Here is a 24467-nt window from a genome sequence, read left to right on the forward strand (position 1 = left end):
TATGCCCATATTAAGACAAAATAATTACAAAGACCATCGGATGCACACGATCTATGAGGTTGATGAATTACGTCATACCCCCTGGAATAGTGCATTGTGGGATAGAGGGAAAAAGGTCTATATGTTGCAGGGATAGGGAGGGGCGACCATGATAGGACCATATGGGCTGATGGGGGGGGTTGATTGTGGGCAGGCGTTTTGGCAATTTTCCTTTGGATTTTCTAAATTTTCAATTTTTAAAATTATCCTTGATGATATATGTCGTGAAATAAATCAATGCTTCCTAGTAGGCTATAATACTAGGCCTAGTAGGCCTATTTATACCCTGATTATGCAATATATAGGCCTACAACAATAACTACAACAACAATAACAAAACCAAAAACCAATATTTTGTTATTAATCTAATTTGTAAAAATATATTCAAAGGCCGCGCCTAGCTATTAGACTAGTATAGCCTAAAAATTCCTGAATTATATAATGAAAAAAAAACGAGCAAAAACAATCAATCGCTGCAGTCAGGTATCGATGGCGAAACACCTCGTTTTTAAAGTAGCTCAAATTTGGAGTGAAATTCAAATGGTAAAGTAAGCGACAGACTTTTGAGAAATAATGTAGGCAGTTAGAAATCAAAATTAACATTCCACAATCCAGATATCGATAATGTTACATAACAGTGTTTTGTGGTACAAGATTCTCGAAAATTGTTCCCAAAAACGGGCTAATAAAATTTAATCGGTACTGTAATTGGTTCTTCCCCCATGTCAACATTATTTCTTTGGTCGATTTGTATATAGTACAATACAAAAAAGGAGAAAACAATCACTTGGCGTGGTTTTATACGGAGCGAAAATTTGAAAAAAAAACTGCATGGAACGCGTTTTTGATCTTGTGAACATGGTGCGTAAAAATGATTTAAACGAAGGATTTTCAAACGGATTCTAAAAATTTGTATAAACACACAAAAATAATGCAAAGATACTCACTGCGATATTTGATTGCTGAGAAAACGCGGTTTTAGAGAACAACTTTATACGTCTTTTATACGTTTTTATACGTTTCTTCGTGTAACCTTAAGCAATGTTTTCGTCAACATACATAGATACATAACCACCTCTCTTGTCATTTCAATTACACAATTCGAGGTTATATCCTCTTAGATGATAGTAATCATGAAACTTTTCTTTCAACGAAGTTTCAACCAGTCCAATGATTTGAAAGTTGACATCAATTTCTGAGAGTAACTCCTTTAAATCAGCATTTTAGTCAGACTTCTCACATTACTACAAGGTAATAATAAATTGCTGCTGTTTATCTACCAGCTGTTTCTTTCAGGTTATCCGTGGCAAAATGTTGAGTGTTGTTATTACGAGGGTCATTCAAGAAGTTCTACCTCCATCATCACATCTCTGTTATCTTACGTACCAGGCAGGCAATTGAAATTACCCATGAAAATACTCTTAAATCAAGGCTACAAAATAAAAGTTATTTGATGAAAATGTGATTTTTGGTTATTAAGATATGTTGGTTAGAGCGAATACAGATTTGATACATCAGAAACGGTTAAAACTGAAGCCAAGAGTTTAGTAAGCATCATAACTTTGGATAATGTCCATAAAATGTTAGCAAGATGTGGTTGTCCAACGGCTTACTCAAGATAAATATTTTGGTTTGATTTGAGCTCCCAAGACATGTCTGGGGACTTCAAAACAAAACGAAACATGTATTATATGAGAAGAAAACATCGAAGGGTTCAACAGACACAAAAATGTAAGTGAAATTTGCCATATTTTGACTACACTACGTTTAAGGGTAATTCGTAATTACGTCCTATTTTAAGCAATTGATGCACCTTCATATGGAAATAAGATGAACAGTTTGTTAACAACCTTGTATACACTTACAAAACACAAAAACTGTGCATGAGTCTTATTTGATTTTAACTTATGAACCAATTAATATGAATCGAACCAACAAGTGTTCACCGGATCGAAGTCAAGAACCTATGAGAAAGCTGGGTAATATGAAGGTTATCTGAATATGTATCGGTTTTGTTGTGCAAAGACATGATACCCAACAAAACTGTACTATCTGCAAGCGTATTCTCGAAATGAGATTTTAGATGTTCAGCATAAGACGTATTCTCAAAGCACCTATACAATTCGAGTTGGAATTCGCGTTCAACAGTAAAATGATTAAAAGGCAGTGTCAAATTTTCATTACAACTAGAGCAATTTCAATATTTTTGTACAGTCATTGCTTCCGATATATTTCTTACATAAATTGCATAATAGGTTTCTATGAATTATTTTAACATGATGGGAGCATGTAGCACATAAACAAGATATAAACAAATGTAAAACTACAAATAATGGGAAAAAATATAAACAATAATCTATACTGGTAGACTAGTTAAAAAGTCTAGTTTGCGTTTGACGTCACTGTCAATAAAACTCTCTACGATCCTTGATTGGTTAATAGCGCGTACAAGAAAGGGCGATTTCTCTGGTGCCGATCAGAGAAAAGGAAAAGCAGTAAATGGCGAAAAATTACGTACTTTTACAAGGCAAAAGCAACTTTTCTAGGCATTGTTGACATGGTGCCTTCGCGAAAGAAAGTTTCCTAGTATAAAAACCTAACTTTTAAGATGGTTTGTATGTTTGAAGGTGCAAAGTTAACAATAAGGCGACAGGTTTAACCGCCGTGTTCAGCAACTCATATCATCACAACACTTGTAAACAAACCGTGCTCGAATTTGATTGACAGATGACGTCAGACGCAAACTAGACGTTTTATCTTTGTTTTTCATTATAGTTATGGTGTAAACACAGCAAAATATAAGGGTTTCAATTGATATATTATACTAACCTTGCATTCCAATAAAATGAACATATTCATCAAACATAATTTGCGTATTACGAACAGGCACATATACTCAATGTGATGTTGAATGCTAGAGTGTTAGACTTTAAACATATAATTTAACAAATTTGAAAAATGGCTTACTAATCATTCTAGGATAACCTGTATTATGTCATTTTACTTCTAAAGCATTGTCTTTTTCATATTGCTGCGCTCCGTGAGTTTTGCATTGGCTATCCAGTGAAATCCATAGTGGGTCCAATATAACCACAATACTGTTTAACAAATATAAACTCCCGGCTGTATAGAAAGCCATTGCGTAGTCTCCTGTATTATCGTATACATATCCTACAAAAGAAAAGAGGTCAAAGTGAAAAAAGTAGAAGCAAAAAAAAAATATATATATTCTCGCGCTACGCGCGCACTTTGTCAATTTTTGTGCACTTTTCCCGGTATACTGGGGACAGCTTGAAAAAAACTTGGGTTACAGTTGTGGGGGAGGGGCGTCTTTTATCCGAAGAGCCAGGGGTAGCAATCCTGTTGCCGTACCCAGGGGCCAGAGGTAAATACCAGCAAAATTTATTTCTCTACACCCCTTCTGAGAAAACATGAACAATGGTATAGCGACGGACCCGTGTTTAGTTTTTTGTTCATACATATATATGATTTTCATGAAGAAAAGGATGTGTATGCCCGAGGCTAGTGATGAAAATGGGCTTAGAGCCAGAACTAGCTATGTCCATTTGTTTTCTCAATTACATGTTACTCATTTCGGCAACAAGTGTACGGTTAAGTATGCCCTCGATAATAAATGCAAGTGACTTTGGGGTATATGCATGGTCACTGGAACAGTTGGTTAGACGCAAGTGACCATGCATATACCCCAAGGCCACTTAAATTTTCTTCTGGAGGTTAGAATTAACCGTCCATTTGTTACCGAAATAAGTAACATGTAATTGAGAAAACAAATGGACTTAGCTATTTCTGGCTCTAAGCCCTAGATATATTAAAATAAACCCCTAATTCATGCTTTACTTCATTGTTTCGGTGCGTTGCGTTACCCGTATTGCAATATCTTTCCAAAATACTGCAGTGCAGTATCACAATAAAGTTAAATTCGTTTCAACCATACACGGGATTTGCCGTGCGTTGCGCTGAGTTACGGCTGGAAATGATCGATATATCGATAACAAGGTTGTTTGATGTGATCGTTTATTAATTTTTCTAACACAAAACACTTTTTAATGTTGAATTCTAGAACTGGACAATGCCAACAGTTATCACACTAATACACATATAATTTAACGCAATTTTAAGAGATATGTTTGTTTCTATATCTAATTATTCATATTTTTTTTGTGATAATTTTTATTCTATAAACTGTACATTTTAGTGCAAACTGAGGGCGCTTATTACATATATTTTAATTTAAATTAGCCAAATAATATTGCTTATTCCTTACATTTCATGATAAAAAGGTTTTTTTTGAAAATTTCCTTCCCATTTATTAGTCTTTTTTATGTTCTAATAACATTATACGAAAGTCTACCCCTTGTAAAGATGCAAGCAAGATTTAAGATAAACAGCGCCATCATTGTTCAACTTTATTTTAAAATGACACAATTTTACTTTGCATCAAACAACCGATATAACGCAACGCAGGCGCAGTGAAGCATGAATGGACCTTTAAGGTCCGTTCATACTACGGCGCAAATGCTTTACGGTGTGGTGCGTTATCAATACATCGAATTTTTTCCGCAACTCAACCAAACTCGTCGCTGCGATACCGCAATGCAGTATTTTGCAGTACGATGCAGAGCGGCAACGCAGTGAACCGAAAAACAATTGCGGCGTAAATAAGAACCTGGTTCTTGGTTCTTTTATTTCAATGTCATCTGTATACTTACCAATAAGGGGTATACCAGTAAGAGATGCAATGTTATAGAGTATCACCGTAATCCCAAAGGCTTTCTTCACGTGCTTCATCCCAACCACTAACCTTACGATTAACACATACATCATGTTACAAATTGACGATGTCAGTCCAAGAATCGCAGCAAACACTACCAACCATGCGTATGATCTTGCGAGCGTTCCAAGAAGGCATGATGCACCTGATATACCACCCATCAAACTAAAAAACTGACAGGGTGTAAAGATTTTCTTGTCCAATATAGGTCCACAACACAAACGTCCAATAATTCCACATATTCCCATTATTGATAGCAAAAATGCGGCATCTGGTTTTGGTATGCCTAAATTGATAGCATTTGAGACAAAGTATAGTAATGCTGCATAGTATGATAAACCCGAAAAGAATGGGGAGATAATACACATCATTGCGAACCGAACAGATAGCACAATATTGTAGGATTTTACAAAAGCTGTATAATGCTTTCTGACGCTACCAGCCACAGATAATCTGGATTTGGACGAATTCCGTGATGGCAATCCACCTATATTTTCATAACCACTGTTAGTTTTTGTCCCGTTATCTTTATCTGCCTCTTCCGCCACAGATAACCTAACTCTGGAACTCCGGGATGGTAACTTCCCTATATTTTCATCACCGTCAGTTCCCTGTACCTCATTGTCCCCTTTTTTCTCCTTTTCATCCACACACGAAGTAACTTTTGAAGGCCCCGATGGTAGCTCGCTAATATGTTCATAACCATCAGTTCCGGAATTTGTCACTGGATTCGTTTCATCTATTTCACCTAACTCTTCACAATTGCTATTGCTTGGAACAGGTCTTAATGCAATTTCATCAGATTCTGGGCCCACACCTGCCATGCTGATAGCTTCTGAAGTAGACATGCGAAACAAAGACGCGCACACACATATGTTTCCAAGTATGGCACCCAATATGGTCATAGCACCTCTCCATGAATATTCATCATTTAAATATCGCATCAATGGAGCTAATATGAATATTCCCAAACTTGAGCCTGAAAAGCCAATTCCGTTTGCTAGGGCGATTCTTTCCTTGAAATAGTACCCTAAAACGACAATAGAGTTTGTGAAGGCAACTCCGATGCCGAATCCTGAAGAAGAAACCAAGACATTGAGAAATTTAACTTGTTAATGATCATTTGGTAATCAAAACATTGATCGTTTGATTGTTTATGGATTGTCTCCAAATTCCCACGTTAATTTTTAACGGGTAATATTTCAAAATTTGGACTTGTGTGGAAGTCCAAACCATTTTAAAGTGTGCTACCAAGCAACGTGTACTTTGAACTTGTAAGTTAGCCATGTGTAACGTGGAGGTAAAAAGGAATCTGTTGATCTATGGTTAACCTTTAACGAGTGCTGACTCCAACGTGACACGTGGACACGTTAAAAGTAACGTGGGAATGTGGAGACGTTCCCTTACTAATACCCTTACAAAATTGATTTTTCATGTCGGGATGACACGTGTAACGTGAAGGTAAAGTGGAGTCCATCAACCTTTAATGAGTGCTGACTCTAACATGACACGTTGTAGACACGTTAGAAGTAACGTGGGAATTTGGAGACGTTCCCTTACTAATACCCTTACAGAATTGATTTTTCAGGTCACGATGACACTATTAAAATTGAAGACAGAGATAAAAGGGAATAGCTTGCGTCTGACGTCACTGTCAATCAAATTCCCTACGATCATTGATTGGTAAATAGCGCGTAAAAGGAAGGTCGATTTATCTGGTGCCGAGCGGAGAAAAGGAATAGCAGAAAATGGCGAAAAATACGTACTTTTACAAAGCAACTTTTCTAGGCATTGTTGACATGGTTCCTTCGCGAAAAAAAGTTTCCAACTATAAAGACCTAACTTTTGAGATGGTTTGTATGTTTGAAGGTGTAAAATTAACAATAAGGCGCCCGGTTTTACCATCGCGTTCAGCAACTCATATCATCACGACACTTGTAAACAACCGTGCTCGAGTTTGATCGACAGATGACGTCAGACGTAAACTAGTCTTTTTATCTCTGTCTTCCATTATAACATAACACAAGGATGCTAAACGTTAACTCATTTTTATTAAATCATTTTTACTGTATTCATCAAAAGAAGAAAACATGCAAAACCATGAAATCCATACCGATCTTACATAGCAAATCCAAAATCTTTTTAAAACGTTTTAAACAGGTTATAGTTGGGGTTTTGGTTTAGGTAAAAACGTTTTAATAATATCATTTAAATAAAGGTCATGAAAATGCTTTAAAATGTTTTGTATGAAAACACGCTACAAAAATATGTTTTCAAAATGTTATTGTAAAATATTTTGTGCAAACATTTTTTGCTAAATATTTTGTCAGCTCTTAAATAACATGTTAGAATACCTGTTTTAATCTTTTGAAACCACAAAACAAAGCAAATACAAAAACTAAAACAAAAACGATTTAACATTTAACCCTCTCCACACGGGACGGCAGACGAAAAAAAAAACTTAATAAACTGTTTTTAAACATATTAAAATATATTAATGGCTATTATAGGCTTGTAGGTAGTGTTCATTTATTAACACATAAACACATAAAATTAACACTCCTTAACTTCACTGCATAACGGCTATAATTATAGACAGTATATACCTAACGTGTTCAAGCGTATTTATTAAGTTTTTTCTCTGTTGCCTTTTGCAGTATAGGCCTGCCAATTGAAAGGTTACCTATAAATGCCATGACCAAATATAGATGTACTACTTCAGTAATCCATTCAGAACACGAAAGTGATATGGCCACTATCATTCCGCCGAGAAAACCCTGCCATCGACAGCTAACACAAGCACTTATTACACTAGAAAAGAGACCTGTGAGGTAACTAATATTAATAAGCACACGATTCATGAGAAAAGATTTAAAAAGGAAAACAAGCAGACAGGCAGGCATGCAGCATGGCATAAAGAAAGGCAGAAAGAAAGCAAAAATAAAAGCAGAAATACATTAGGAAAGGCATAAAGTTCAAACGACATAACGGTAGATATATAGAAAGTCAAAAAGAAAGAACAAAAAAGGTATAATGAAATGGCAGAGAAAGGCAGAACGAAAGGGGAAATAAAGGAAAGGAGGCGGAACAAAAGAAGGGCAGAACACAAGGCAGAAAAAATAATGCAGATCGAAAGGACGAAAGCATGGAAGAAAACATGGAAGATAGAAAGACAGAACAAACGCCAATAAAATAGGCAGAAAGAAAAGTAAAAAGAGAGGAAGGGGAAGAACGAAGGCATAAAGAAAGGCAGAAGAAAAACTGGAAGAACGAAAGGTAGAGCGTAAGGTAAACAGAACGGCAGAAAGAAAGGCGGGAAAGAAAAGCAGTACGTAAAACGGAAGAAAGACGTAAAAGCCGTAAGACGTGAGAAAGAAAGGCGGTAAAGAAAAGCAGTACGTAAGACGGGAGAAAGAAAGGCGGGAAAGAATTATAGGGAAGAAAGGCATAACGAAGGGTAGAAAGAAAAGAAAAAACAAAAGATACAAACGAAAACAAAACAGGCGGAAAATAGTATAAAAAAAGAAGGCAAAGCACAAGATGGAAAGGAAAGAAGAAAGAGAGAACTAATAATTACAAAAAGAAAGACAAAGGGAAAGAAGAAAGAAAGCCAGAACAAAAGGTAGAAAGAAACTAGAAAGGCAGAAAGAAAGATAGAAAGACGGTAAGAAAAATCTCAAAGGCATAGCAAAAGGTAAAAAAGAGCGGAAACAGAGTCACGAAAGTAAAAACAAGAAAAAGGGAAAGAGAAATAACGGGTATATATACGAGAAAGAGAAATTAAACAAATTGGGAACGAGAAAAATGAAGTAAATCGTTTTGAGGCAACTGAAACTAATCAAACAAATCATCATCATCATCATCATCATCATCATCATCATCATCATCTTCATCATCATCATCATCATCATCATCATCTTCATCACCTTCATCATCATCATCAATCTGAATTTGAATGTAATCTTCCTCATTTTCAAAACAATATTTTTCCTTTTACCTGATATACCAAACCCAGCAAGAGCCAATGAACTACTCCATCCTGCAGTCTGGGCATTAATGCCAAAATCTAACTGCCATTCTATGAAGAAAACACCTATACACTGAATGAAGCCGACCGTCAGAATCATATTTATGTAAACGCCAAAAAGTACGACCCAACTCCATCCTCTGTCCATTGAAGTTTCCATGTCTGTTAATGTGTTTGCTCTATTTGAGAATAAAATTAAAGCCATAATGTATGATTTGCTCCATAGCGACGCCCTCAATTTTTCTCGAATTTCTACTTTCAGCATGATTGTAATGCCCAGTGATGTACTCAACTACCACGTGAAAGACTAAGCCTGAAGTGCTTTAATTACAGCAATCCGAGTTCACCGATCGAGTATTGGCTAAACACATCGAATACATGTATATCATTGAATCATTGGATCGGTGACGTATAAACTGTATGCATATCTCTATTCGTCTTACGTCTTGATTGTACATCCCAGCTGCGTGACGCTCCGCCAATAATCATGACAATAATACGATCGGCGAGCTAATACACGCATTGTAGGCACTGGATGAATAAATAGCAATTTTTTTTATTTGTTTGGCTCGAAATAAAAAGGGGACAATGCGATCAGTAGATATCAGTGACAACTAACATTTAAATAGGAATCTATTCTTTATGCAAATCACACATTACAGCTTTAAGGTAAAGAACACACAATTTAATAAACATATAAACACTAATTAAATGCATTTAATGCATTTAATGCACCAGATCCCCAAAATACAAATACCTACAAAAACAACCATGCAGATTAAACAAAATAAATATATTGCCAATATCTGTTAATGTAAACTCAATGTCAGGCATAATGCTGTGATTGCCGGAGACTTCCTTTAACCATGGAACTACTAGAGATTTCCATGCTTTAAGGGATGGGGTATGAACGTTTGGACAGTATTTATTTTGGGACATTAGAGCACATCAGACATATCGAATTGCATTCTGAATACGAAAAATGTCATTCTGATATCAAATAATTTTGATTTTTTGAAATTCGCAATTTAATACACATTTTATTGCAAATCATTAAAATTGATATTTTTGATATTTAACAGTACTTGAAGTAAACTTTATAAATCTGATTATTTATACTTGAAGTGTATGTAGGTGGGATGAAAAGCCGACGATCAATTGAAATTTTGACCTTTCGTATTGAAGATATGGATTTTTTTCCCAAAACACCAAAAAAAAATTAGGTCTTTTTGGGAAAAAATCCATATCTTCAATATGAAAGGTCAAAATTTTCAATTGACCGTCGGCTTTTCCTCCCTGCTACATACACTTTAAGAATATATCATTAGATTTATATAATTTACTTCGAGGACTGTTATATATCAAAAATTTGAAAAATATCAAATTTTAATAATTTGTCATAAAATTTGTATTATATTGTGATTTTCAAAAAATGAAAATTATTTGATATCAGAAAGACATGCTTCGTATTTAGAATGCAATTCGATAGGTCTGAGGTGCTCTCATGTCCCACAAAAAATACTGTCGAAACCCAATAAACGCTCATTTTAGATCCCTTAACGAAAATGAAAATCATGACGATAAAAAGTATGGCAGAGCCTTATACGGGAAGGTGGGGTAATCCCGAACACATGGTTTTCATGTTTTATAATAGCAAAACAAGGTTTTACGTAACGAGCAGGGAAAGTATCCGCGTTCGGGATTAGGCCTACCCCGTGCCCATTGGGGAACCCAGGCCGTTAGTTTATCAAACGTCGATCAAAGCATTCGATTTTAAAAATTACCAAAGGTACTTTAACTGAAAGTGTGGAATTGAGAGACTGTGAGCAGAAAATTTTTCTTTCGCATATTTAAACGTATTCCTACCGTGTTCCTACACCTTTTTACAGCTGTTTTTAGGGCGTAATATAGAAACGGTACCCAAAGCATCTGTGCCAAAAATCGCTTGCCCCCCCTTTCGACATGCCAACATATGCTTCCCCCAAAATCATCCACCCTAGCCTATAATTTGCCACCCCAGTGGTATACATGTTTATTGCATTACCGCTTAGAAACACGTCTGTACTACGGATGCAATCACCAAATTCTATATTAACAAGTACACAACCTATCTCATAATCACTATAGTTATTCTTATGTATAGTCTGTATATCTGCCTCAAGTCAGTGGCACTAGCTTTAAAGTTCAGCGTGTTCTACGTTACCTTAGCGTTACTTGTTGCGTGTACATACTTTTACGCGCGAGATCAATGTCGCGGCATATGTACACGCTAGATACCACGAAAGGCCAATGCAGCGCACGCTGAACTTCAAAGCTAGTGCCGGCGACTGGAGGTAGATATAGACTATACAGGGCCGGATTTACCATTGGGCCGGATGGGTCCGGGCCCAGGGCCCCAAAAATTGCCCCCCCCCCAAAAAAAACTGCCCTGCGCATCCGAAAAACGCATATGTTTTGGGTCAAAATAATGGTAAAATTGCAAATTTTTGCTAGCCTTTTATAGCAATTTTTATGTTCATTTTTGGTAAAAATAGTCTGAAATTGACTTTATCAATATGTCATTGTCGATAGTATACGTAAACAAAATCTTGGCCGCTTTAATGCACATATGCCTTCCGCACGGTGACTTGGGGGCCTCCAAATTATGGCCTGGCTCAGGGCCAAGGTTAATCCGGCCCTGAGACTATAGCCAAAGTTTGAAACTTGCAACTTGTTTTGACTCATCATGATGATACTTACCACGCTTACAGAAAAACGGAAAGCTATCGACAAAATAATTCTATTCCTGTTTTGGCATAACCACTTTGATGACCAAGCACATACTAGTCGGTGTGAAGGTGTCTACCGTCCGGGCCGCCGCCGTCACGTTCTTGTGCGATTTTATGCCGCATTTAGTATTTATTGTAAAGTATTAATATCATTCATGGTTTATTGCAACCTTTGTACCTTCAACCTTTGTATCTTTTACATCATGTTATGTTGCGGTTAACTGATCTGTTCAATATTAAAGTGACTCTCTTATTCTGTCTTCCTTTACTTTTTTATTTATTTTTTCTGTGTATTCCATTCTATTTTACCCTTTCTTCCTCTCTCACCCAGCAAACACAAAAACGTTTTAAAAACGTTTTAAATAAGTTATATTTTGGCTTTTGGTTTAGGTAAAAACGTTTTAATAACATTAAAATGTCGGGTTATATAAAGGTCATGATAACGTTTTAAAACGTTTTGTATGAAAAAACACACTACAACAATATTTTTAAATGTTTTCAAAAATGTTATTGTAAACTATTTTTGCAAACATTTTTGCCAAATATTGTGTCAATATGTAAATAACATTATGTTAAAATATTTGAACCCAGCAAACACAGAAATGTTCTTAAAATGTTTTTTTTCAAAACGTTTTAATAACATTTAAATGTCGGGTTATATAAAGGTCATGAAAACGTTTTTAAAACGTTATTGCAAATATTTTGGGCAAACATTTTTCGCAAAATGTTTTTTCAACCCCAAAATAACATTCTGTTTAGAATGTTTTATATCAAGTTTTTAAGAATGTTTTTGGAATGTTATTAAAACGTTTTTATACCATTTATATAATCCGACATTTAAACGTTTTCTGTAAAACATTTTTGTTTGCTGAGCAGTAGATTATCAAAAATGTTTTTTAAGGTTATGAAAACGTTTTATACTCTTAATATACCCTTTATATAACCCGACATTTAAACGTTTTCTGACAACCTTTTATAACCTTTTGCGAATGATGTCGAAAACGTTTTGTGTTTGCTGGGCACTTTCCGTTCTTCGTCTCTTCGAGGGCAGTAGAAAATAATTTCCTTTCTGGGAACGGAATCTGTTGGGTTGGAATATTTACTGCGAGGGAAGTGCACAAGCATTATAGCAGGGAGTTGTGGGCATATGTCGTCCAGAGGGCAGCGCCCCTGGAACTTTACCATATTTAAGAAGCTCATGGGTTTGATGCAATGATGCTTTTTCATGGTATGGGCAAAAACTAGCATGCTGACTTTGACGAGAGACTGTTGCAATTTTAGTATGTATTAATTTATTTTTGACAGACTTAAATATTTCAAAAGTGATGGTGCGCCCAGAAAATATTTAGAACCACAGAAAAATGGTATAAGATCTTAGGATATTTTTTCCCTTGTCTTGATTTTTCTGCGGCACCGCGGTATATGGTACCCTGGATTTTGTAGCCATGGCTTCATTTCTGTTTCATTCAGTTTTCGATTTCCTTTTCTTCCTTCCTTATCTTCTTTCAGTTTCTGTTTCTACCTTCATTTCCTTCTTTCTTTCGACATACTTCTAAAGCAGTTCAGAATGAATTCAAGGATAAATGCGCTGGAAGTATATTACATTGTATAATTTATGTCCATTGCGCTTGTATCCAAATGCCTCCTCAATGTTGACTGCTGCAATGCTATGTCTGCTTTAAATAATATAGCAATAATAGTAGGCATCCTGATCACCTTATTTTTCACTATCTCAAAGCCAAAACTGATGCTTTTCTTTATCACTCCATTCAACGCTTCCCTAAAAAATGGTCTGACCTCCCCCGTCACATAACTGATATTTATTTGTGCAATAGTTTTAACTGCTTCAAATCCCACTTGAGAGACTACTTTCCGTCCATTCAAGAAATTCAACCATGAGCCCGGGTGGTAAAATTTGCAAATGGTGTGCCAAAATTTGTCCCCCCCCCCTCAGTCTACCAAAAATCGCTTGCCCCCTCCCCTCTCGGCCATAAAACATACCATTGGGATTCACAACTTTAAATGGTCTAGACGTATGTTGCGAGCGCAGGCAATGGGAAAATTTGCATATTTAATCGTTTCCGCCTTATTATAGCTTTTTATTTAAAAGGCGCCCCATGAATGTGTGCCAAAAATCGCTTCCCCCTCCCTTCTCGGATTGCCAAAATTGCCCCCCTCCCCCAATTGTACCATCCCACCAGGGCTCATAATTATTGCACAGCCCCTAAAGCGGGGAAATACTTTTTACAGTTCATTTGACACTATGATAGTTAGAGAATTTCTCCCCCCATTTTACCATCTCACCAGGGCTCATAAATATTGCACAGCCCCTAAAACGGGGAAATCTTACTTTTTACAGTTCATTTGACACTATGATACTTAGAGTATCCCCCCCCCCAGTTTTACCCTCCCACCAGGGCTCATAATTATTGCACAGCCCCTAAATCGGGAAAATACTTTTTACAGCTCATTTGACATTATGATACTTAGCATGATGCAGTCATGTCTACAGTAGAATTCACCACGACCTTTGCAGGACTTAAACCCCATTAAAAGCTATTAAACCAAGATAACACTCATTGAAAACAGCTCAACTGATTAAATCAGATCTTCTCTAGTTAAATCCACACTACACATGTTTCTGTTTTACCTGTGCAATGAGCAATGAGCTGGTATTATAGTTTCAGTTGGGTGAACGATTATAAAGCTAACGCAAATAATACTGGTGGGCTTTTGTTAACTTTTGCAGACTTAACACGGTTTGGAAATAATTTCTTCATATTTGTTGGTGTTATCTGTCGTTTACATATCCTTCCTAAAACACAAAAGTGCGAATATTTCCAAACACCTAAATTAGCTAAAAATTTAGGACATGTTACAAAACTATATTTTCTAGAATTTCAGAGAATACTTTAAATATTGGCTGGTTATTATTCACACAGTGACGTTAACTAGGCAATGTCCTATTACCTATATCATACACTAAAACACCAAAGTGCGAATATTTCCAAACACCTAAATTAGCTAAAAATTTAGGACATGTTACAAAACTATATTTTCTAGAATTTCAGAGAATACTATTATTGGCCGGTTATTTTTCACACAGTGACGTTAACTAGGCAATTGCCTATACTTCTAGCATACACTACTTGTAGAGGTCACGCGTGTATTGTATATAGCAAAACGGACAGTAACTGCAGTATGGTGAATCAAAAGAGTAAATAAATAAAACAAAATACAATAATAGTCATTCATCTATTCATTTATTAAGCTTCTTTTGTCTGATGCACAACCCAATCTTTTTTCCAGTTTGGCATAATATGGTCCAAACTAAATACATCAACATTACATTATAATACAGAGATATATTAAATATTTTAATATGTATGTATCTAAAATACATTGAAGTACAAACATAATTACTATAAAATTAAAACAAAGTATAAGTAATTAAAGTAATACTAGACCAGCTAGAATGCTACAAGGTGATATTCAAACATATGTACGTATATTGCACTATATGACACCATTTAACATCTACTTTCTTTAAAATGTCTAAAAGTGGCGTGAAATATAACGACCTCTCAAAAAAAGTTACTCAGTCGTTTAAAAGTACACCTTATAAAAAGGGTGTGACCTAGGTTACCCCGGTTTAGGAAAACTTTGGTCAACTCGTATAAAGCCGTGGGCATAAAAATCAAAATTCAGTTTTCACTTGCAGGGGTGATATAAACAGTTCAATGTTGTCAAACGAGGTCCATAACTTCTGAAAATCACGAATGCTTCTTCAACAAACACTAATGTCAGGTTATATGAAGGGCACATAAAGTATTCTAATAACATTTTGAAGAAATGTTTGCCAAAAAGTATTTTACAATAACAATTTTTATTTATTATTAATTATTTATAATATTATCTTATTTCTTTTTTTATATAACAAAGTTATTTCAATGTTTTTTCATACCTTTATATAACATCATAGGCGGAGAAAGCATGGGGAGGGTACGGGGACGCCCCTACCCCCTGAATATTCCATTTGGGGACGTCCCTCCCCAAAATCCCAATAGAAGAAGAATTAAAGCATTAATATTAATTGTTCTTTGCATCTTCTAGCCCCCATCCGCGTGTTTTGGGCCAAAATAAGGTAACATTTTTTAATCAAATACCATTGATTGGTGGACATAGGTGGACATAACATCACGAACATAAGATATGCAGATGACACTGTCCTATTAGCTGAGTCTGAGGAGGATCTGCAAAGGCTTCTTGATGTGGTGGTTCAGGAAAGTGAGAGGAAAGGTTTATCGTTAAATTGCAAGAAGACAGAATGTATGGTGGTATCAAAGACTGAAAGCCCAACATGCATATTGAAGGTGAAAGATCAGAGAATTAAGCAAGTTTCCTCCTTCAACTACCTTGGCAGTCTAATCACAGAAGATGCCAGATGTATTAAGGAGGTTAAGAGAAGGATTGCACTGGCTAAGTCTGCGTTCTCAAAATTAGACAAGCTCCTAAAAAACAGTGCCCTCAGTATAGAGACCAGAATTCGGGTACTCAACTGCTATGTCATCCCTGTATTAATGTATGGAAGTGAAGCATGGTCAATAACAACAGACATTAAAAGAAGATTGGAGAACTGCGAGATGTGGTTCCTTAGAAGAATGATGAAGATCCCGTGGACTGATAAAGTGTCTAATGACGATGTCCTAAGTAGAGCAAATGTGAACAGGAAGCTGTTACGTGAAATCAGAGTTAAGCAGCTCAAATTCCTTGGTCATATCCTCAGAAAGGATGGTTTCGAGAACCTAGTATTGACAGGAAGAATAGAAGGAACAAGGAGCAGAGGCAGGAAGAGAGTGATGTGGTTATCAAATCTCTGAAAGACTGGCTAAAAGAAAGGGGAGCTGAACATAAAGCGACAGAGCTTCTGGAGATGGCTTATAACAGAGAATTGTGGCATGACATGATCGCCAACGTCTTAGGATATGGCACCTAGAGAGAGAGAGAGACCATTGATTGGTCCATCAAATACCAACATTCACCTTCATTTTCCGCGCTCAAATGTCCCAGTAAAACCGGTACAAAATATGCTCGTCTACCCCCTAAATATTTGAGCATGTTCAATTTCTGACTCCCTGTATAAACCTATGGGGTCATTTGTAGGGGTCATTTTGCCGTGTACTTCGGTTAAATTTATAAATGCGCTTTTATAAATACGCACGTGACTCATGGGCACGACATACCAAGACCAGCAAGCGTGACCAAAACATCATGCATTGACCACTGCACAGAAAAGGATATGAACTCTGTAGATAAATATCATCAAATTTAAGTATTTTATAGCAAAATTATTACACATGGGGGGATTCCGAATTTGTAGTTATCAAAAACAACATTTTGAAAGTATTTGACGACTGAAAAAAAATATTCAACGACGGAAACGTTTACAATATAATTACAAAGTTGAACAAAATAGACAATTTTGCTGCACAGTAGTCTCATGTTGTTCTGCCTTTGCATTCAAATGTATAGGAAGACTATCCGCTATGTAGAAGGTTACGGTCTACAAGCTGTTGGTTATATGGCAGCGCGGAGGTGGCCACGTGCGTATTTATAAAAGCGCATTTATAAATATAAATAACCGAAGTACACTGTTTTGAAGCTCAAAACATCAACATTACTTGTTGGTGTCCATGATTTTTGGATTAGCATAAAGTTCTGATTACCAGTACATTGATGGCTTGTCCAGACCCTTTTTAGTATATATAGTCATAAAAGGGGAATTCTTTTATTCTACAGTGGTCATTTCCGTACTTCAGAACAGTTATTCTTAACCATTCTTCTCCCTCTTCTCCCAGCTCGCAATCACACACATAGAGCTTTTTAAGATTTGGCATGTACCTGATTGCCTCACATAACTTGCCGACAGATTCACCTATTTCATTGTCGTCCAATATCAATGTTTCGATCTTCAAATCCCCAAATGATGGACTTTGTTGATCAGTTCCCGTATTACTGGTTGTATCACCTTGATGTGCTGACATTTTACCTGCTGCAATAAACCCGTCAAACAACACGGCACATTGGGGTGGATTGAGCTTCATATACGCCAAGCCAATTGATTTCAAATGCGTCATGTACGTATATGCTTCGACAAGTTTACCCACTGAATCACTTAATTCGTTCCCCGATAGGTTCAAGACTTCTAGTGCTAGCCCACATTCGCGTGCCTTGCCTGCTGTTATTAACCCATCAAACAACACCATACATTGAGATGGATTGAGCTTTGTATCGCGCAAGTTAAGTGATTTCAAACGCGTCACATACGTATATGATTGGACAAGTTTACCCACAGAATCACCTAATTCGTTTCCCGATAGGTTCAAAACTTCTAGTGCCAACCCACATTCGCGTGCCTTGCCTGCTGTTTCTAACCCATCAAACAATACAGCACATTTAGATGGATTCAATCCTGTATACTTTAAATCGAGCAATTTCAAGTAAGTCAAGTAGACGTATGCTTGAGTAAGTTTGCTCACTGAATCACCTATCCTATTCCGTGCTAGGTCCAGGACTTCTAGTGGTATCTCACTCTTGCCTCTTTTACAGGCTATCGCAATCAAACCATCGAAGAGAACTTCACAATGCTGAGGATCCAAATGGGCACCATTTAACTTAAGAGAATTCAAGTTTGGCATATACCTGTACGCACGTACAAAGTTTTCTATTGAGTGACCTATTCCCCCTATTCTACTCCCTGATAAATCTACCTCCTCAAGCTGTACATTGCTGTTGCAAGCACTATATGAGCTCAACTCTGCATCACAAGCGCTCGTGGTCGTGGGTATACATTTGCATCTCTGTATATCATGCAATGCTTCTGCAAGTCCATCGAGCACCTTTCCCCACTCGTCTGGCTGCATACCACCGTTTTGATAAAAGGCGGATAAAGCTAAACGTCTCAGATGTGGCAAATACTTCATTGCCTTAACTAAATTGCATGCATTGTCAAATCCGATATCCCCAACGTGTATTGTTTCTAATGATATGCAAGTTTTGGAACAAACAGATTGTTCAAGATTTTTCCAAAAGAATTTCCAAAAGTTTGGAACCATTTCAGTCATTGCATTTTGACCATCAAGTTCAACCTCTGGTGCAATATGTAGGTGTTTTAGTGGTGGATATGGAATGTTTACAGGGAGGACACCAGTTATCTTTACGCGTCGCAGCTCTAGTTTAGTGAGACCGGACAAGGAAGTTAAAAACAAACCAAATGACTTGGCATCACAACTAACCCCGCGGAGACATAATTCTACAAGTGAGTTAGGAGCAAATTGTCGTTCAATGAGGTTGTTAAGAAATGATGTTATCTCAGGCAAAGGAAGAGAAATCATGTCATGGGTCACGTGTAAAGCAGATAACTTGGACAAAGGAAAAAGAAAATGCTCGGTCTGTTCTTGAAAAGATGAAGTTCCAAGCTGTACATTACATATTAGTACTCTTATATCATCCAAGCAAGTATACTCTGTTTTATGTAACACCTTATAGTGATTAAACACTTCATCAAACTCTGATGGTACTGAATACCATCGTTCAGTTTCATCAATGACAACAATATCATACAAAGGTTTCATCAACGAATGAAGATTGGGACAACTTCCTGTCTGTGTATTTATTTCAGCCTCATAGAGCAGACAAAGGGGCATTTGTTGACAATTATTGTCATAAATAGTATGGAGATCACCGTCCCGATACCTCATTCTACCATGATCGCACATAAGTTGTACAATATGCGGTAGGATCACCTCAGCAGCCTTTACACTCCAACCACATGCAAACCGTAATAAATATTCCATTTGAAATACATTGCTGTATTTTATCCGTCCTAAATACATCTTGAATTTCTCCCTGTCTCTATCGACCAACTTTGCCAAGAATGAAGCCGCGCACATTTCTTGAAATGTTTTATGTAAAAATGTAACACTATTTGTGACTTTAGTTCTTGACCTTTTTCTTTCTTTGATCACTACGCCTAGTGTAAAAGCATTCTCAAGATGTTGTTTCTCAAATTCATTATCTTGAAAAAGTAATCTTTCCTCAAACAATCCTATGATCGCTTTTTCGCCAATATGGAATAACACACTATCAATCCAATCATGAATATCCGACTCATCAAGATCATCTTCAGTAGTTTTTGCATATTTGTGTTTTGCTAGATGCACAAGCACATCTTTGTAGAGTGCTGTTACACTGACAGGTAGTTTTGTATCTGCTGTCCACAGCAAGCACAACATGGACAAAATGATAGGAATAACCGAGAGTGCTTTAAGGGAATTTGACCTCTGAATGCATTGCAAAAAGACTTCACCGTCATCATCGTCAATATCTTGTTTCCTTGATCGTAGGAACTTCTCCACGTACCTTTTTTGAGCATTGCAAGAGAAACCTTTAATTTCAACTTGCAGATATGCGCCATACTTTCGACAAAATGTGCCGACTTGGTTGGGCCGAGTAGTAACAATTACACATGCCCCAGCCAACCATTTGCTGCACAACACATTTCTGATATCAGGACACTGATTAAAGTGACTGGTAGCCTCATCGTATCCATCAAATAAAATGGCCACCGAACTAGCATGGGATTGAAGAAGTTGTTCAAGACTCTGCTTAGAAATCTTAGGTAATAATTGTTCTTGAATGATGCCAATTAGATCAGTATCAGCGTCAATCTCATTTACTGTGATAAGAAACACTAAGTCAAACTTTGACATAGGTGAGTCTTGTTTCTTACATGCCCAATCATATGCTAGTTTAGATATCGTGGTTGATTTTCCAGCTCCTGGTTTTCTCTTTACTAGAATACGTTTTACAAATCCTTTATCTTCACTGTTGCTTTCAATACATACAAGGTCACCGTACGAGTTTAGCTTTTTACATATTACCCCAGCAGGTTTCTTATCTTCTTCGATGATTTCCAGATCGACGAAGATGTCTTCCATCTTGGCAAACTCTTCTGGCATACCAGGAAGCAGAGGTAGCGTACCCCTAGTTTGGCGGTATTCTTGCATCAACTGCCTTCTTATTACTTCTAAGTTGGAAGCTGTACCTAATACACAGAAAATATATATGTGTTCAGTTAAATACTATTATACTGGATGCGTTAGTTTCCTTTGTCATGCAAGTCAAAACCCAGATAAGGCGTTTCTCTTTCCAACTACTTCTGTAAGTATTGACGTTACCATGGTTACCATGTCCATGATTATAATGACAATAATCGTCAATGCATGCACTTATTTCAGTCTGATCTGTTTACCTCCTCATCCCTTGACCAATTAATGTACCGAGATAATGCCAACAATCATGATTGATTATACTTTTACAACATCCCATGTTTAGAATCAGTAAAGAATATCCTTACAACGAGATGTTAAAAACAGAATATCTGCTTCCATGTATATTATCATTTTAAAATGTGGTGCTGCCATGTTCCTTGACATTGCGTTTCTATTTGGCGTTTATTTTGATATGCACCAAGGCCTATTAAAATAATTATGGCATTCAAATTATGACCACGAGGTATTCGAATCCCCGTCAGGGCCAACATTTTGTGTCATTGGACAAGACACTATACCTCGGGATCCTACGTTTTTGTTGGCTGCTAAATGGTGTCTTACTAGTGGTACATTACTAGTGGTACATGTAGCGGCATATAATTATGTAAAGCGCGTTGATATCAAAGGTGATCTACATGTATAACTGATTACAGTTTTTTATTGTTTTATCTAAAATTATAACAAGATTCTCCCAGACTAATAGTTTCCCAATGGGCACAACTGACGTTGAAATCACGTTGAAATCAGGTTGAAATTTCGACGTCGAAATCAATTTCGACGTTGAAATCACGTTGAAATCACGTTGTATTTGCAAATGGACCTCAACCTGATGGACTTCAACCTGATTTCAACCCGATTTCAACCTAGAGGTTAGTTGAAATCAGGTTGAAATTTCAACGTTGTATCAACGTTGAAATTTCAACCCGATTTCAACTAATGTCTAGGTTGAAATCAGGTTGAAATCAGGTTAGGTTGAAACTTCGACGTTGTATCAACGTTGATTCAACGTCGAAATCCTAACCTGTGCCCACTGGGTTCCTTTTGAAAGTGAGTGCTTAAGGGGGTACTACACCCCTGCCAAAATTTATGCCTATTTTTGCATTTTTCTTACAAATTATAGAGCATTTGGGACAAGTAAGATATGTATATTATAGGGGCAAGGACTACAACTACTGCACTATAAATTTTATTTCAGCACAGACAACAGTTGTGGGGTTACAGTCAAAAATGAGGGAAAACCAACATTTGATCAATAAATCAATAACTACTTGCTTTGAGTTGCTGAATTTTCAGTACAGTAGTTGTAGTCCTTGCCCCTATAATATACATATCTTACTTGTCACCAATGTGCTATAATTTTTGAGAAAAATGCAAAAATAGGCATAAAATTGGCCAGGGGTATAGTACCCCCTTAAGGGTAGACTAGGTATTTTTGGTCGAAGCAGCCAAAAATCAATTTTTGTTATCTAAATCAATATATTATTGAAAAATAACACTTTGATGATTTGCAAAAGTTCATTCTACAAATCATGTACCTTGAAAACATGCTTGATTTATTGTTGTGAATGAGTTATGTACGTTTTACAAAAGTGTTGTTGTTTCAGCCCTCTTTATAAAATAACTCAAGAACCACAGGAACAACACAAGTATATATGTGATATTTAAATTCTTCTACACGCTGGCTATGAAATGATCAGTGCAATTTTTGCCAAAGCTCCCTACCTTTCGCAAGATGCTGTGAAGTACCAAATCGCAATAGTTTAAAATAGTTGCTTACCTTAAAGGGGGTAACCCTATTGGTTTTGGATATGGATTGTCTTTAAAATTACATAATAATATCAAATATCGCCCCCTTTATGCTGCTTTGTGAAAAAACGAGAGCATTTTCAGCGTAAATGTGAATCCACCAAAAAAACGTTGACAACGTAAAGAAAGCAGCAAGTTTAAAAAGCCCCCACCTCGGCTCACTTTTTGAAACTTTGAAATTATCAACTTCAAACATTTCCAGAAGTGTTATGTATCTTTAATGTGCCGATGCGATATTAAGTTGTTAGCATTCTGGAACGATCAGAAAGGTTATTATGTTGTTCTTGGCCAATATCCTATATATGTTTTGTTTTATAATAATTATTAAGTTCATGACCAATGATTGAATTAAACGAATAAGAAGTAGGCATGTTAATGGTAATGATGCTATTGTTTAAACGTTAAAAACACCGATTTGCTGTTGATATTCAAAATGGGACCAAGTTTCAAAAAGTGAGCCGAGGTGGGGCTTTTTAAACTTGCTGCTTTCTTTACGTTGTCAACGTTTTTTGGTGGATTTTCTTTCTTTTTATGAATGTAGCCAAGCAGCTCTAAGCTTGGAAAGTCATCGGGTTACGAAGTACTCCATAAAACGAATAAAACGAAAAATAGATGTTTGAAATTATGTTATCCTTGATTTATGACAGTAAATTATTTAATAAAACTTTATCAGCCGTTTATTTTGAAAACTTGCTGGTCACTGCTACCGCGTGACTGTAATGTTAATAGGGATACATATACATTTTAATATACTTTAATTATTCAAGGCAACTAAGAAAATGTAAATATGAACAACGCATACCCAATGTTGACGATGCCAGCGAGACACAGAGTCAGTCCGAGTTACTTCAAATTGAAACTATGTAGCAAGGCTTATACTACGGAAGCGTCTAAGTGCCACGACTTAGCAAGATAATTATGTTTTAATGATTGCGGTTTTTGTAGCCCTGCGGGGCAATATAGTTGGATATCCAAATTTCGCGGTTGATAGTTCTTTGTAGCCCTGCGGGGCAATCTAGTTGGATTTTCCTATTAAGCGGCGGTTGTTGGCGGTCTTTCGCGGTTTGTAGTTTTAATTTCCCTCATTCTTTATGCCCTACCCTCTATCGGGGGTTAATTTATAGTTGAAGCTCGTTGGATAACTATACTTCGCGGTGTGTGGTTCTTTGTAGCCCTGCGGGACAATCTAGTTGGATATCCAAATTTCGCGGTTGATAGTTCTTTGTAGCCCTGCGGGGCAATCTAGTTGGATTTCACTATTAAGCGGCGGTTGTTGGCGGTCTTTCGCGGTTTGTAGTTTTAATTTCCCTCATTCTTTATGCCCTACCCTCTATCGGGGGTTAATTTATAGTTGAAGCTCGTTGGATAACTATACTTCGCGGTGTGTGGTTCTTTGTAGCCCTGCGGGACAATCTAGTTGGATATCCAAATTTCGCGGTTGATAGTTCTTGGTAGCCCTGCTAGTTGGATTTCACTATTAAGCGGCGGTTGTTGGCGGTCTTTCGCGGTTTGTAGTTTTAATTTCCCTCATTCTTCATGCCCTACCCTCAATCGGGGGTTAATTTATAGTTTAAACTTGTTGGATAACTATACTTCGCGGTGTGTGGTTCTTTGTAGCCCTGCGGGGCAATCTAGTTGGATATCCAAATTTCGCAGTTGATAGTTATTTAGATTTATAGATCTAGTTGGATTTCCCTATTAAGCGGTGGTTGTTGGAGGTCTTTCGCGGTTTGTGGTTTTGATTTCCCTCATTCTTTATGCCCTACCCTCTATCAGGGGTTAATTTATAGTTTAAGATTGTTGGATAACTATACTTCACAGTGTGTGGTTTTTGAAGCCCTGCGGGGCAATATAACTGGATGTCTCTATTGAGCGGCGGTTGTTGGTTGTCTTTCGCAGTTTGTGGTTTTAATTTGTTGCCT

General features: G+C 36.8%; 1 protein-coding gene across 1 annotated transcript; it reads right to left on the minus strand.

The window, feature by feature from the left end:
* Positions 1-436: 436 nt before the first annotated feature.
* Positions 437-11676, minus strand: LOC140157494 (monocarboxylate transporter 12-B-like). Its single transcript, XM_072180698.1, has 5 exons — positions 11598-11676; positions 8829-9037; positions 7515-7655; positions 4770-5906; positions 437-3210 (listed from the first exon to the last, which is right to left on the minus strand). Exons 2-5 carry the CDS (start codon positions 9016-9018, stop codon positions 3035-3037), a joined length of 1644 nt encoding a protein of 547 aa, XP_072036799.1. The 5' UTR covers positions 9019-9037; positions 11598-11676; the 3' UTR covers positions 437-3034.
* Between the last annotated feature and the right edge of the window lie 12791 nt (positions 11677-24467).

This window comes from Amphiura filiformis, chromosome 7 (genome assembly GCF_039555335.1).
Source record: "Amphiura filiformis chromosome 7, Afil_fr2py, whole genome shotgun sequence".
NCBI classification, from domain to species: Eukaryota; Metazoa; Echinodermata; class Ophiuroidea; order Amphilepidida; family Amphiuridae; genus Amphiura; species Amphiura filiformis.